This window comes from Populus euphratica, unplaced genomic scaffold (assembly GCF_000495115.2).
Source record: "Populus euphratica unplaced genomic scaffold, PopEup_1.0 scaffold185.1, whole genome shotgun sequence".
Lineage (NCBI taxonomy): Eukaryota > Viridiplantae > Streptophyta > Magnoliopsida > Malpighiales > Salicaceae > Populus > Populus euphratica.
Window position 1 is genome coordinate 93,579 of NW_011499982.1, and position 14,972 is coordinate 108,550.

General features: G+C 33.7%; 1 protein-coding gene across 1 annotated transcript; it reads left to right on the forward strand.

Moving 5' to 3' along the window:
- Positions 1-8,767: 8,767 nt before the first annotated feature.
- LOC105139843 (aspartic proteinase nepenthesin-2-like) lies at positions 8,768-11,071 on the forward strand. The gene has a single exon (XM_011046461.1). It carries the CDS (start codon positions 9,138-9,140, stop codon positions 10,842-10,844), a length of 1,707 nt encoding a protein of 568 aa, XP_011044763.1. The 5' UTR covers positions 8,768-9,137; the 3' UTR covers positions 10,845-11,071.
- The last annotated feature ends 3,901 nt before the right edge of the window (positions 11,072-14,972 follow it).

Here is a 14,972-nt window from a genome sequence, read left to right on the forward strand (position 1 = left end):
AAACAAAAATAAAATTATTCTCTGTCATCGTAATCATACAGTGGGGTGTCAACTATATTTCGGGTACGAAGTCCCATCACACTTTACAGGCTAGCTGCCACGTGGTGTCATTTAAGTAAGCGTGGCTGAGTTAAGATTCGTCAAAGTTTCATACTGCCCCTGGTAGTGATGAAGTTCAATGTTATTATTCTCCAGCTAGGATGGATGTTTTGTAGAGAAGATCAAACTCCAACTCACTGAGTTGGTGCGAGTTTGTACTCTGCAGGGTATTGGTCTGAAATGAAAGAGGATTGATGTTGGCTGGAGGTTTTTTCAACAAGGACTTATTCTTAAACATAGCTTTAAGGGGAAAAAAAACCTTTAAAAAAACCTGGTCTCAACGATTTTAGGTTTAATTCGCTACTTCATTTTTGAATTATAGCTGCAATCGTTGCTATTATGTGCTGATTAATACAAGTGTTACTAATTACCAGGTTAAATATTATATTAACACAGATAATTAATGGAGTATTTGAAAATATAATAATGATTGTTTTTTAAAATATTTTTTTTTAAAAATATTTTTTAATATTAATATATTAAATCGATCTAAAAATATTAAAAAAATAATTTTAAATATAAAATTAAAATTTTTTAAAATACATGAAAATAATCTGAAGTTTATTAGTTAAAGAATCTGCACCCCTATTGCCGCATTACTTACCTGGAGTGTTTATTTTGTATTATAGTAATGAATATTTTTAAAAATATTTTTTATTTAAAAATATATTAAGATAATATGTTTTTTATATTAATATATTGAAATGATTCAAAATAAAAAAATTAATTTCAATTTAAATTGTTTTATAGAAACTCAATTTACACCGTAAAAATAAACATCCACTGACATATTAAACATAACTTGATTTAAAATAAAAAAATTAATTTCAATCTAAATTATTTTATAAAAAATTTATTTATAGCATGAAAATAAACATGCACTAACATATTAAATTGTTTTTATCCCAAGTAATACTTGTTTTTTTCAAATTAATTTGTTTTTATAGTAAGCGAACAAGAATTTAAGGTTTTGAATTTATATTCGAATGGATAACCACTAAAAAGAAGAAGAAGCCAGCCATATTTGTCAACGAGTTGAAAGAAACATGGCGAAGTCCCCACTATCAAATCACTCAAGTACGAGCTTTCTTTCTTTCTTTTTTTGTTTTTTTAAAGTAGCCTACCGTATAAGTCACAACTTCCATTCTATTTTTAATTGTATTTTTAATTTGAAAATATATTAAATTAATATTTTTAAGTGTTTTAGGATAATATTCATGTGGTAATTTTAAAAATTAAAAATATTTATTTTAATATATTTTTAAATAAAAATTATTTTAAAAAATACTTTATATCATAATTTCAAATACTTTTTAAATAAGATGGTATCTACGCGTAGTTTTCTTTCTTTCTTTCTTTCAAGGAGCCATCTATGAGATTATAACTCTCGGCACAACTTTTCTTTGTTCTTTTTAATTTCCTTGTTTTTTATTTTTTTATTGTTTGTTTGGGATTGTGTTTTTCACATATGTTTTAAAAGAGTATTTCTCTTTAAAAAACATTAAATTTATATTTTATTTGAGTATTTTATTATTATTTAAATGTATTTATATATATATATAAAAAAATTATTTTGATGACGAATTTGTGGGGATTTCGTTTTCGTGACTTCTTTTTGTTAAAGAATCCGGGAGGAAATTAACAGCGCATCCTTGTGTGACCGGAATTGTCATAAGCTGAAAAATGGAGGTATTATTAGAACAAGGAAAAAAACCATGCGATATGCACGTAAATGTAAAAACGATGAATTTTCAACGGTGGTGATGATGGTTTCCCCCATCGCTTGATCCACAAGGTATGCTTGCCTTTTGACCACTTGATAGCTACGTGTAAGGGTTAACCAAACAACTGGCATTTTTTATTTTTTATTTAATTTCTGGCAAAAAGGCTAAGAACATAGAGCAGACCCCAGATGACATTTCTCTTTCAAGGGCTACGACTTTGGAGCAGTGTTTTTTGTTTGACTAACACTTCCGGCCGAAACGTATTGAGATAAACCGACGAACCAGTAGAAATGTTGATGGGATGGAAAGAGGAGGAGATTTGAAAACAAATATTAGAGTTTAATCTTTCCAGGCAATGCATCAAGTCTCTGTGCTTGATTGAATTCCACACCAGATTTTCCAATTTTCAAAATCTTTTGCTTCCACCTAGAAATAAGCACTTCCTCGATCTTTACTTGCATGGATTGAATAATATTTTATTACTTAATTTTCTGATGGGTCTTTGAGCCAAACTTAAACGTGATTGCGTGTTGGGAATCCCACAACACCACCAACTTTTGTGTGTGAATCCAGAAGTCCACAGCACTTTCCGTCCTTTTCTTGCTCGCCAGTAGTTCGTAAGGCATCAGTATCATTCATGGAATACAATATGGTATATACACTGTATTTTCAATTGCATGACTGGGTCGTGGATCAACTTCAGGTTAAAATTAGTCGTTAGTTCTATTAATTTTAAACACCCTTTATCTGTAATGATGGCCATATTCTAAAATCGCAGCCCTCCTGAATTATTAAATGATTATTTACTGGATAGACCGTTGGTTTTTCTTCGTGCTCTGTCAGGAATAACCAAGGGATTCCGTAAAAAACACTAATTCCACGTATACAATGGAAGAACAACCCTGCAAAAACTTCCACTCCTTCGGAATGGCATGCCGAAGTTTTTTTCTTTTTCTCGTCCACTTTCTCACCCGGCGTTAAGAATCCGAGATCTTATTCTTGATCACAAGCCAGGAATAAAACTGTAGCCTTGCACTCTATCTACGCAACTAGTAGTAGGGAGTCCTGAACCTGGCTAAAATCCCAAGAATTGATTTAAGATTTTCACAGCAAACTTCACGACTCATGAAAACGATGGTCATTAGCGTGCGTATTTATTTCACTTTGACAATTCATAGACTCTCCTGATGTTTACTCTAGGAAGGGAACAAGGACAAGTTACACACCCAGCAGTCTAGTCTACATTCATTATCTACGCCAGTGGGTTTCCAGCTCATGTTGAAATATAAAGTCCATCACCGTATTTTAGAATCAAATAACTTATTCTTCAAATTCTTAAATAATATTCCATACTAACGGCAGAACAAACAGAACAAGACGTGTATATTTCAGGAGTCGTATATCGATATTATACAATATACTAAAAAAAATCAGGTTTTTTTCTCAACTACTTCACTGTTTACACTTTACTTTACATGTAGGGATGAGATTCGAGACGTTCAATATCATTTGCAATTTTCAATTCTAGATTATTCTTGTGCGTCGTAGAATTTCCCAGCATAAAACTAGTATGATATCAAATAATTCCTTTAAAAAAACTAGTATGATATCAAATAATTCCTTTTTTTTTTTAAAAAAAATATCAGAATGAAAAAAGAAAAGAAAAGAGCAGTCATGAAAAACAAGGGGTGAAGGAGACAAAACCTATGAACCAATGCCACACGACCTATGGGTACTTCGGTGCCATCTATTTCCCCTTTCGATGCGCACACACCATGTGGTTATTATTCTTCGGAGTCCACAATTATGCAGATTCATTGGTCTAAGCAACCAGATTTGATAGTTGAAAATTCACACCCAGATAATTATTTTATACGCATAAACTAAATTTCATGGCTGCTACGGCATTTATGTTTGCCGCAGACTACTCACCCTTCCAACCTCCCTTGGAGTCTTTTTCTTCCTCTAAATCCGTATTTCAATGCCATTGGCCTTCGAGTCTCTGGACATTCCAAAGGAAAATTAATGCGAACATTCCCTTTATTTTAGATTATTTTCTATTTAATGAGTGGGATAAAATTAAGAAATTAATTAGAAACAATCGAGAAAAAAATATAATCACCATGGAGGCAAAATCATATGATACCGATACACACACACACACATAAACCCCCCACTCAAGCATCGTAAATACCAATATAGACAACAATTTAATGAGTTCCATAAATACTGTTTTAACTTCAAGAACTTACATGGGTTGATCGTTTTTTTCGCGGGCTTATTCCTGCAATAAATTTGGACAATCATATATTATTTCATTTATAACCATGAACAGTTCAGCTTAAAATAAGAAAAATCGCTTAAGAAATTCTTCAAATAAAATAAGAACTTATATGATATATTTTTATAAAAGAACAGAATAAAAACAAATGGATTCTAAAGAAGAAAAGTAAGTCCATCCGTATTCACCAATGCCTAGCTATATCAGGGAAGAGCAGGGCAGCACCGAAGGTTCCTTGCACGAGCTTGCAATGGACGGCAAATAAGAAAATTACTTCCACTTCGATATCGTCACGCCTGATGCACTGGCATTTCAGCATTTGTTTTGTATTTTCATTGAATTTACCTGATAAGTCATAAACCTACCACATCAATATTATTGCTGCTTCTTCTCCAATCTTTTTTCCCATCTCGCATTGCTCTTGTAATTATTTTTCCGCCGCAGTGTGTTTGACAATATGATAAGTAATTCTTTTTATTTTTTAAAAATACATAATTCTAGACAACAGCAGCTCAAATCAAATTTTTGAAATATGGTTCCAACGGCGTTCCAGCTAAATCTACATCTATTCCAGCACACTCAGATGGAAGTCCGAGCTCCTCATGCTTTGTAATGATTATTTTAGGTAAATTATAAGCTCGAACAACCCAAGCACAGGTTCCACGACACAGTGTTTGAAGTTCAAGGTCACAGGCTTCAATTCCCGCATTTGGAGGCCAATTATCGCCCAGGCATTCACACAAGTGAGCCGTAATCTAGTTGGGTGCCGTGTGGCGATGCAAGTCGTGTATTTGGCCAGGAAAAATTCTAACCTTAAGTTGGGTGCTGAGGGAGGCAAGTCCTTTAGTCTACTTTCCTCAAATAGAAAATGAACCGTGTCCAATCGTGAAGTGACTGACTGATTTATAACGAATAAACAGTCACTTATATCTCCTTAGAATAATTCTATTGCCTCGTGGTTTCCTTGGAACATCAATTCAAGAGAATGGACCAGTGTAATTCGACATATTTTTATCTTGTAGGATCGATCCTCCTCCGCTTCTTCTTCAAAGTCATGCTAAGAATCAATTGAGCTCGATCCGTGTTGTCCTCTCATCGACGCAACCATCAAAAAGAAATGTCCACCCTCGTATGCAGCACGCCATGTACTAGCATTAAGCCACTTGTGTTTCTGTGTTTCGGGGAAATAAATTCAGAGAGAATTCATTGCATGGACCTAATTAAGTCATGTTATTGAAACGACCAGTACTCAATCCAAATTCCAGCACACTTGATAAGATTATCTCTGATGCAGTCCTTTGTCTTCTTGAACTTAGTTGAATCGAGGATGAAATCTTGCTTCAGATTCTTCAAAAGAAAACGTCATACCAAATGTATATACTTAGCACCTAATTTTCCGTCGTTAGAATTGTTAAGTATAGCCAATTATTTTTGAAGAATTATAAACATGTGTAGAAGAGAGTAGCATACAAATATATTAGATAAAAAATAAGTACAAAATATACCAATGCATATAAAATATTTATTTGTGTAATTTTGGATCAAAACAATAAAAAATAATAATTTTCAAGCATCATATCTTTTATTCTTAAGGCTATATTGTATGTTAATTGATGCAAACGGTGTTGATGTAAGTACACTTTTAAAATTTCATTAACAACATCCCGAAAGAATGAATTTTCAATCAAGGCTAATGAATTTAAAAAACTTTCACAAATTCTTCTCTTTACAACGACATCTTAGGATGTTTTCTCTACAAAGATAAAATCTAAAGCTGGAGAGTAAAAGAACAAAGAAAGTAAAAGGTTGAGAGAGAAAATTTTCCTGTATTTTAAGGTATTTATAGAAATATCTTTTTTTTTTATTATTATAAGAGACATTGTAGTGATCTAATAAGTAAAAAAGGTAAAAATAAATAAATTAATATCTAGTTTTAGAATAGCTAGAAATTCTAATTAGTCTATCAAAGATTTCTAAGTAAAAAGTTAGTTATACTAAAAGAAAAATTAGATTCACCCTCAAATATCTTATCTAAAATAGACTATTTTATATTAATTTTTAATGAAAAATATAACTATTATGCATGCATGTAAATATTTTTGTCTTGATATAATGTTATGTTTTTAGTAGCATATCACAAGTCAATAATCTAGTAATAACTATTAATGCTTACAATACCATTATCTTTTAGAGATTTTATAGAGATAAAAAGTTTATGGACCTAAGATATTGATTTGGAATCAAGTATAGCCCTGTCCTTTTTACTTGGTTGCATAATTTATATTCTTGTTTTAAAAGGTTAAGTTTTCGACTTTACAATGATAAAACCCTCTTAAGAGTTTTACTATATTTGGATCGATTCTTTGATAAAAACAAAATATTATATTTTTTTAAAAATCATAAAGTTTTAACTTTTTGGGAATATAACCTTTTAAAAGATTATAGCATTTATGGTTTGACTCTTTGATAAAACAAAACTGTTATTCACTTAATTTTTTAAAGAAAATAAGATCACACTCTTCCGATGACAACAATCAACTTCTCAGAAACAAAATACTTTTAAGGATTATATCATTCATTTGTTGATTCTTCCGGAAAAAAGCAAATTTTATTTTAATATTTTTTATTTATCTATTTTATCATACAAAATAAAATGAAACAAAATACAAAAAATGATGAAAATTGGTTGAATTTCATTGAGACATGCTTTTTGAAAAGGAAATTATATTTTTAAAAATATATGGAAAATTAAGGGTTAAAAATGGATTATGACATTTCTTTGCAACTAACTCGTATATCTTTTATTTTTTTTATGGGATAATTCATGAAGTATATAATTAACTCCCTCTTAAATTATAGAGGCTCTTAAATTCATCAACAACTCATCATTTTTTAGAGTTAAATTTTACATTCAACAATATCATTTTACTGATATGAATAAGAATAACAAATCTAATAGATAATATCATTTTAAAAACAAAATTTAATAAAATAGACCTTATATTTTCTAACTCTATTGCTTTTTGCTACTCTTATCTTTTTATTGATTTGGTTTTAAACTTTTTTTTGTAATCTTTAAATATTTTAAAAGTTTTAATTTTACTTCTTTTAAATAGGTATAATAATACTATGCAATTTTTTATGAAAGTAAAAGTGGAGAGCAAAAGAATGAAGAAGCTAGAAGGAAGAGAGAACATAATTTTTTCCTCCATATAAAATTGAATCCTCCCACCCACCCCTATTTATACATAGCAGGTTAGGGATAAAAACAAATGTTAGAATTAATTTGAATTAGTCATAATTAATTTCTGACATTAATTCTTGAATTAATTTCTAGTTTCAAGAATAAAGATAGAATTTGAAAAAAAAAATTGCCCCTATATACATTAATTCTTGAATTAATTTCTAGTTTAAAGATAGAATTTGAAAAAAAAATTGCCCCTATGTTAATTTTCAGTGCAAAATTCAAATTTACAATTGAAAAAAAAAAAAACAGACAACACTAATCCTGACCAGTTCAATGAATTTGGACAGATAAATAATCATAGGCTAGCAAAAAGATTTATGTGTAAAAAAACTATTTTTTAACGAACTGTAGCTTGACTCTGGGTTCAAGTGCCAGATTACTAACGTTGTTAGAGCTCTTTTTACTACGGGGTTCAAGGCAAACGACGGTATCCTCTGATAGCACTATTTTTTTTTAATTTCTGAGGCACATGTATGCGCACGCGCAGCGGCGATTACACGCGGCGGACGGAGTCATCCGTCCTGTCAAAAGACAAGTTAGATTTTGGCGACCTCTCTCTCTCTCTCTCTCTTTGTGCGTGTTAACTGACCACTCCTTTTCTGAGTTGTTAGCGTTTAATGACTTCAACTACTTTCTTTTTTTATTTTTTATTTATTTTTATGTGGCTGTCTTTGTTAACCATTTTTATACACAATCTATGCTGCTAGATTAAAAAGAAATTTCTAAATTATATTACTATTTTATTTTATGGTTGTAAATTTTTAAAATCCCAACTGTCTTGTAATTGTTATCTTGCAATATATAAAAAAATAAAAATAATTTATATTCGTTATTTTTGAACCATAAATGTCATACTGTGGTCGGTTAATTAAATATCTTAAAATAGGAGGGATAAAAGAAAAGGATGCTTCTCTCTTTTTACGGTTCGTCCCATGGAAGCTCCTTTTCACCTTTTCTTTGGTACAACGAGGATGTGAATACGCAGGTTTTTTTGCGTCTGTCTCCTTTCACCTTCAGTCAAAGTTATAGGTTTCACTTTCAAAAAGTCAAAACTCACCGCCAGAGGAAGAAGATTAAAAATGGTGGTTGTTTCTTTAAGGTATTTTCTTTTGGTAATATATTAAAATATTATTTTTTTAATATCAGCTTATTAAAGGTATTTTGAAAAATAAAAATAATTTATATTTTTGAAAAAACATTTTAAAAACAAAAAATATTACCAGTGTCTTTTCCGGCTTGCGTAACTGTAATGGACTAATGTTATAAGGCCACTACAAATCTGCAAGTACAGTGAAAGGCAAATGAAACAAGAAGCAGAGAGGAAAAAGCCCGACAGGAAAACGAAGACCAGGTAAAATAATAATAATAATAATATTAATTGGATACTATCCTTCTCTATTCCTTTTTAATTTTCCTTATTCAAACCGCGTGTAGGCAGAGGCTCGGCGTGATATTCAAAGTCTAATCTTTCGGTCTAACATAGAACTCACAAAGACCACCAAAACAAAGCAAGACTTCTCTTCTCCTCAAACGTTAATCCTTAGCCCTTTTCTTTTCCTTTCTTGTGTTTCATAAATACTTGGATTAACCAACATTTTCATAACCAGACATAGATTTATTTGTTTTGTCTTTTTTTCTTTCACTTCCCTAAGCCAACGACCTTTCAAGCTTTCAGTTGATTTTTGCTCTATATATCTCTTCTTGTTTGAGCTTTCTTTGCATTCTTGCCTTCTTGTTTGGTTGATGTAGGATTTCCTCTGGGACCAAACAAGACGCGATTGTTGCTATGTTGTCCAGGTCTTTTATTGTTCTTGTTCTTGTTCTTTCTTTACTCTTCTCTGGTGCTTTTGAAGCTATCGCCGGAATCCATGACCATAGAAAGAATGTTAAATCCAACATCTCTACTCTTGCCGGCATCGAATTGCCTGATCATATGAGCTTCAATGCAGTTTCTTCTTCAACAACAAACACAGGTTGTAACCTGGATACTTCAAAGAAAGTCAAACAATCACAGACAATAGTCTCGCAAGAAGATTTTGATCTTCTTGAAGATGATGACGACGACGATGAAGGAGGGGAAGAGGGAAAAGAGGCCAAACAGACGGTCAAACTCCACTTGAAGCACAGGTCAAAGGATAGAAAATCTGAGGGCAAAGAATCTTTCGTGGAATCCACAAACCGGGACTTGGCTAGAATTCAGACTCTCCACACAAGGATCATTGAGAAGAAGAATCAAAATGACATTTCCAGGCTAAAGAAAGATAAGAAGCGGCCGGAAAAGCAAATCAAGACGGTGGTTGCAACGGCAGCATCGCCTGAATCTTATGGGACTGGGCTTTCCGGGCAGCTCATGGCGACTTTGGAGTCAGGGGTGAGTCTTGGCTCTGGAGAGTATTTCATGGATGTGTTCATCGGTACCCCTCCTAAACACTACTCTTTGATTCTTGATACTGGTAGTGACCTTAATTGGATTCAATGCGTTCCTTGTCATGATTGTTTTGAGCAAAATGGACCTTATTATGATCCTAAAGAGTCTAGTTCCTTTAGAAATATAGGTTGCCATGATCCTCGGTGTCATTTGGTTTCTTCTCCTGATCCTCCTCTGCCTTGCAAGGCTGAAAATCAGACGTGCCCTTATTTCTATTGGTACGGTGATAGCTCTAATACAACCGGTGATTTTGCACTTGAAACATTCACGGTTAATCTCACATCGCCTACCGGGAAGTCAGAGTTTAAGAGAGTGGAGAATGTTATGTTTGGTTGTGGTCATTGGAATAGAGGCTTGTTCCATGGGGCCTCAGGATTGTTAGGACTTGGGAGAGGGCCTCTTTCATTTTCCTCCCAGCTTCAGTCTCTGTATGGTCACTCGTTTTCGTATTGCCTGGTTGACAGAAATAGTGACAGTAATGTGAGCAGCAAGTTAATTTTTGGCGAGGATAAGGACCTCTTGAATCACCCAGAATTGAATTTTACTACATTGGTTGGGGGCAAAGAAAATCCAGTAGACACATTTTATTACGTTCAAATAAAATCGATCATGGTCGGAGGAGAAGTGCTGAACATCCCAGAGGGCACTTGGAATTTGACCTCGGATGGTGTTGGGGGTACAATTGTGGATTCCGGCACCACACTTAGTTATTTCGCAGAACCAGCCTATCAGATTATTAAGGATGCATTTGTTAAGAAGGTGAAGGGCTATCCAACTGTACAAGATTTTCCAATTTTGGATCCTTGCTACAATGTCTCTGGTGTTGAGAAGATAGAGTTGCCCGATTTCGGCCTTCTGTTTGCTGATGGCGCAGTCTGGAATTTCCCCGTCGAGAACTACTTCATCCGGTTAGATCCGGAGGAAGTTGTTTGCCTGGCAATTTTGGGGACTCCTCGATCCGCTCTTTCAATAATTGGCAACTATCAGCAGCAAAATTTCCATGTTTTGTATGACACCAAGAAGGCTAGGCTGGGGTATGCACCAATGAACTGTGCAGATGTATGACATCCTAATAGAATCTCCTAATGGTAGGAAACAAACTGTACACATGGTGCTCGGGAGGGAGATTTTTTTTGTTTTATTTCCTTTAAAAGTAGGGTATAGATTCATTTTTTCTTTCTTTCTTTTAAGTTTCAGATAATTATACTCGCTATGATCATGAACACGACCTCAAGCTGCTTTACAAAAATGTATTATTGCACTTTAACGAATCTCTTTTAGAAGTTAATTTAGTGTTTCTTTTTGCCTAGTTGTATAACTTAACTGAGATAGTTTCCTTGACAAATGACTTGTGTGATTTACACCTGAAGACCATCAGTGGTTCATTCTTGTTCAAACGAGGGCTTGATGTCCACTGGTCCTGCAATCCTGCCCCTGTAATCAGGCATTCTGTGCTGGTACTTCATTATTCACTGGTTGCTCAAAGACTAATGCCCTCTTCCCCACCAACCCCAGTATAAGATATATTATTCAAATAAGGAAGAATGGTACAATGGCTGTTTCCTAATAATGTTGTTCTGCCATAAAAGAAGAACAGAAAGTCGCCAACCTTTTTAGGCATGCCATTTGAACAGTGAATACTATATGCGAGGAAAGGGTCAATGTTTTGCTGTGTCTCCTTATTTCATAATGGCGCACTAATCCTGTCTCCAAATGCTTGACGGTAGCTTTTGTTGAATAAACAGGTTCCTGGAAGGAAATAACCGCGCTTTTAGGTGCAAACTTAAGGTTTAACCTCGCGTTTGAATTCATTGCTTTTCAGTTTTTCCTCGAACATGTTTCCTTGGCTCACCAAAGTCCAGGTTCAAACCCAAGACCTCTCCCCCCATGAGAGAGTGAACAACATTCGTCTAACACTAAACCAGAAGAATTCTAATCTCACATTTGAAGCCAGTGTTTATTCTCCTCATAAAGAAGAAAATAATTTGCTGATAAAACTATGTTCAAGCTTGCTGTCTCTTTTGACTTGAACATCTTGTTTGAAAACTGATTATCCTTTTAATGACATGAGCATGAACTTCAACAAAAAGAATAATTTATAATTGATTATTAAAAAATAGCTGCTAAAAAAAAGCTTAAATGCAGGAGCTTAGCCCTTGTGAAAGGCGCTAGTTCTTGCATCATTCTTCGGCAAGATACCAAAGTTTCTTATATTCTAGCCTCATTGCTTGTTTTGCAACGTGGGTCATCATTGATATAAATAATAGTAACCAAGTGGTAAAGACTTGGAACTAAGGAATTTGTTTTTTCTGTTATCTCAAGTTTAAGTTCTTGGTTGCTCATATGATGGCCACTGAAGGCTTACATAGTCGTTAATTTTAGGGTTTGTGGTCATATGATGGCCACTAAAGGCTTACATGATCGTTAATTTTAGGGTTCGTGGGATTAGTTATGGTGCACACAAGCTGGCCCAAACACCCACATTAATCTAAAAAAAATAATACGCATCAGATGTGGCATTATTTTGACGTAGAGTAGAATGGAATATCTTGGTTGTTTTCCTAGCCTTTTCCTGTCGCTGTAATGGAGAGGGGGTCAACTGTTAGGGTTAGGTGCGCAAACCACTGCACACAAAGAAAGAAGGAGCCAATCTTTAGGGGGTGGCTATTTGTTTTCTATATTTTCCACCGTCTTTTACTTCCAAGTTGCAACTCATGCCCCATTAACCAATCTCTTCTCTTTGTGTGCTATTTTCATAGTAGTTATCGGAAAGCATCCGAGCAAATAGGGCTCGCATCCGAGCAAATAGGGCTCTTGGAATCAAATCGTCTCCTAGCCCATGCAAGCCTGATCTGGAACTTTTGGGGCTTAGTTAACGCAAACCAGTGCCTGTAGCCCCAACTTTTGTAAATATTACTATGATCTTGCAAGAAAAAAAGAAGCCTAATCATTGAAGAATTCGCAGATCTGAAATTTGATCTGCACTCGTCATTTTGTCTGTTTGTTCTAATGTTGGGCCTATAATAATCTTTTAAATTCAGAGACCCGAAGGGGAAATTAAAATTGCTCTTCCAGCGCGTATGCGACTCGAAGCCACTTGACTCTGCTATCGTGGCGACTTGCGAGTTAATCCAGAAGAGGGAAATAGACTTGAATTGTGAGGAAGGGAGGTAAAGAATCAACAGGGCAGAAGCGACCCCTGTGGCTCTTGAATGTATAGATTGAAAAAAAAAAAAACTTGTGAAATTCTTTTTTTTTTTAATTTTGAATCAATTATTTTTATGTTATTTTAATTATTAGAACTAAAATAATATTTTACAGTATAAATATCTTTATAAATCCTATCAAGTTAATGTAAAAAGTTAAAATAAAAAAAAAAGAAAAAACTATATTCTTTCGATTATAAAATTTTATTTATTTATTTTCATATAAGTTATGTCTTTTTATATATAATTAAATGAGATAATAAATTTTTTTACTAATTTTTCTGATAACTTGAACCAAATTCAGACCAGAACTAATTTAATAACCAACAAAAAGCTATACACAATGTTTCATCTTCAGGCATACGTAGCGTTTTATCCTTAGCTATACACATCGTTTTTCATTTATGTTTCATTTATTTTCAGGGAGAAGATGACCAAGTGTGGTTATATTAGTGTTTAGAATTCCTTGGAAGAATGTTACTGTCACTACAGCTATATCTTGTAATAGAATGGACAAAGAAGGACTTTAGAAAAATTATAATGAATGAATGAACGAAGCAGAAGACTCGGGTGGATCAGTTCTCTTCTTTAACATAATTTCTAGTCTTCCATTTTTGTTACCTCCTTATTGAGGACTTCGGTCCAATTACTGATATTTCCCCTACTCATTCTACTGGAGAATTTGTTGGATGGAACTCGAACTCTCATCAAGTGGTATGAAAGCCGCAAACCAAGTGATGAAGATGTTGGAAGGGTATGGCCAAAAACTAGAAAATATAACATCCAATCACGAAGCTAAGTTTGGAAAGTTGAAAGATCTTATCAGTGGGTTAGCTAGCTTATCAACAAAGTTTTGTCCTGCAGAAACTACAATTATCTATGGGAAAAACCAGTAATGCAAGTAATCAGCAGGTTAATCATGGGGGAGAGTATACTGCAAAAACATAAACCTTAACGAGATTTTCCTAATCTTGATGGTAATGATGTGCACAAATGCCTTTACAAATGGTAAGGAGTCCTGGTAATCAAGGAGTAAGAAGGAATGAGTAGGTAGATGCTTTGTGTTGTAGGTTTGAAGGTAAAAAAGATCCATTCAATAAGCTTGAGGAGATCTTAAACAAACCTATATAGAGGATTTCGTTATCCTATTATATTAATGAGAGATAAGCTTTAGTGTTTTTTAGGGGGGGTTTAGAGGTGGAGATTAAAAACTTAATGAAAATATTTGAGCCCAAAGGTCTAAATCAAGCATATAACGTAGCCAGTTTACAAGAGAATACTCTCTTATAGACATTATCACCACGGTTACTATAAACACTCTCTCCCAAATCATGAACTCAGCCAACCAAACCAGATTTACTCCCATATAAAAACCATCACAAGAATACAATACCCATGACTGCCAGTCTGCCACTTACCAAAAACAATCCAGCTCACCAAACCAACCAACCCAAAACTACCCTAGCAAACCCACCAAATCCATAAAAATGAAGAACATAAAGAACTGGAAGAAAAAATAAACTATATGGTTTCATTCACTAAGGATGACTAGGAAAGTTTGACAAACATTCATTTTTTATTATGGTGGATTATAACAGTGACCATACAAGCGACAATGCAATCTCATTGCTATTAAGCCATTAATAGTGGAAACTGCAAATGAAGATCTTCTAAGAATTCGCAGATCTGAAATTTGATCTGAAAAAGTCATTCTTCTTGTTTGTTCTAATATTGAGCCTATAATAATCTTTTGAATCCTTATAAGATTACAACAAAGATTCTTCAACTTCTACAACTTTACTGGCATCTCAATGTTCTTTCAAATTCAGAGGGGAGATTGAAAAATTAAAACTGAGCGCCTGCTACTCAAAGCCACTTGACTATGCTATATGCTCAGACTTGCAGCAGCAAAAATAAAGGAAGGACAGGCCATTTATATTGCGGCTGTTCATGAAGTGAGAATATATAGGCTGAAAGATCGCAATGC

What these genes read in the sequence shown, in the direction of transcription:
- LOC105139843 (XM_011046461.1), top strand. Translation starts at nt 9,138, where the DNA reads ATGTTGTCCAGGTCTTTTATTGTTCTTGTTCTTGTTCTTTCTTTACTC.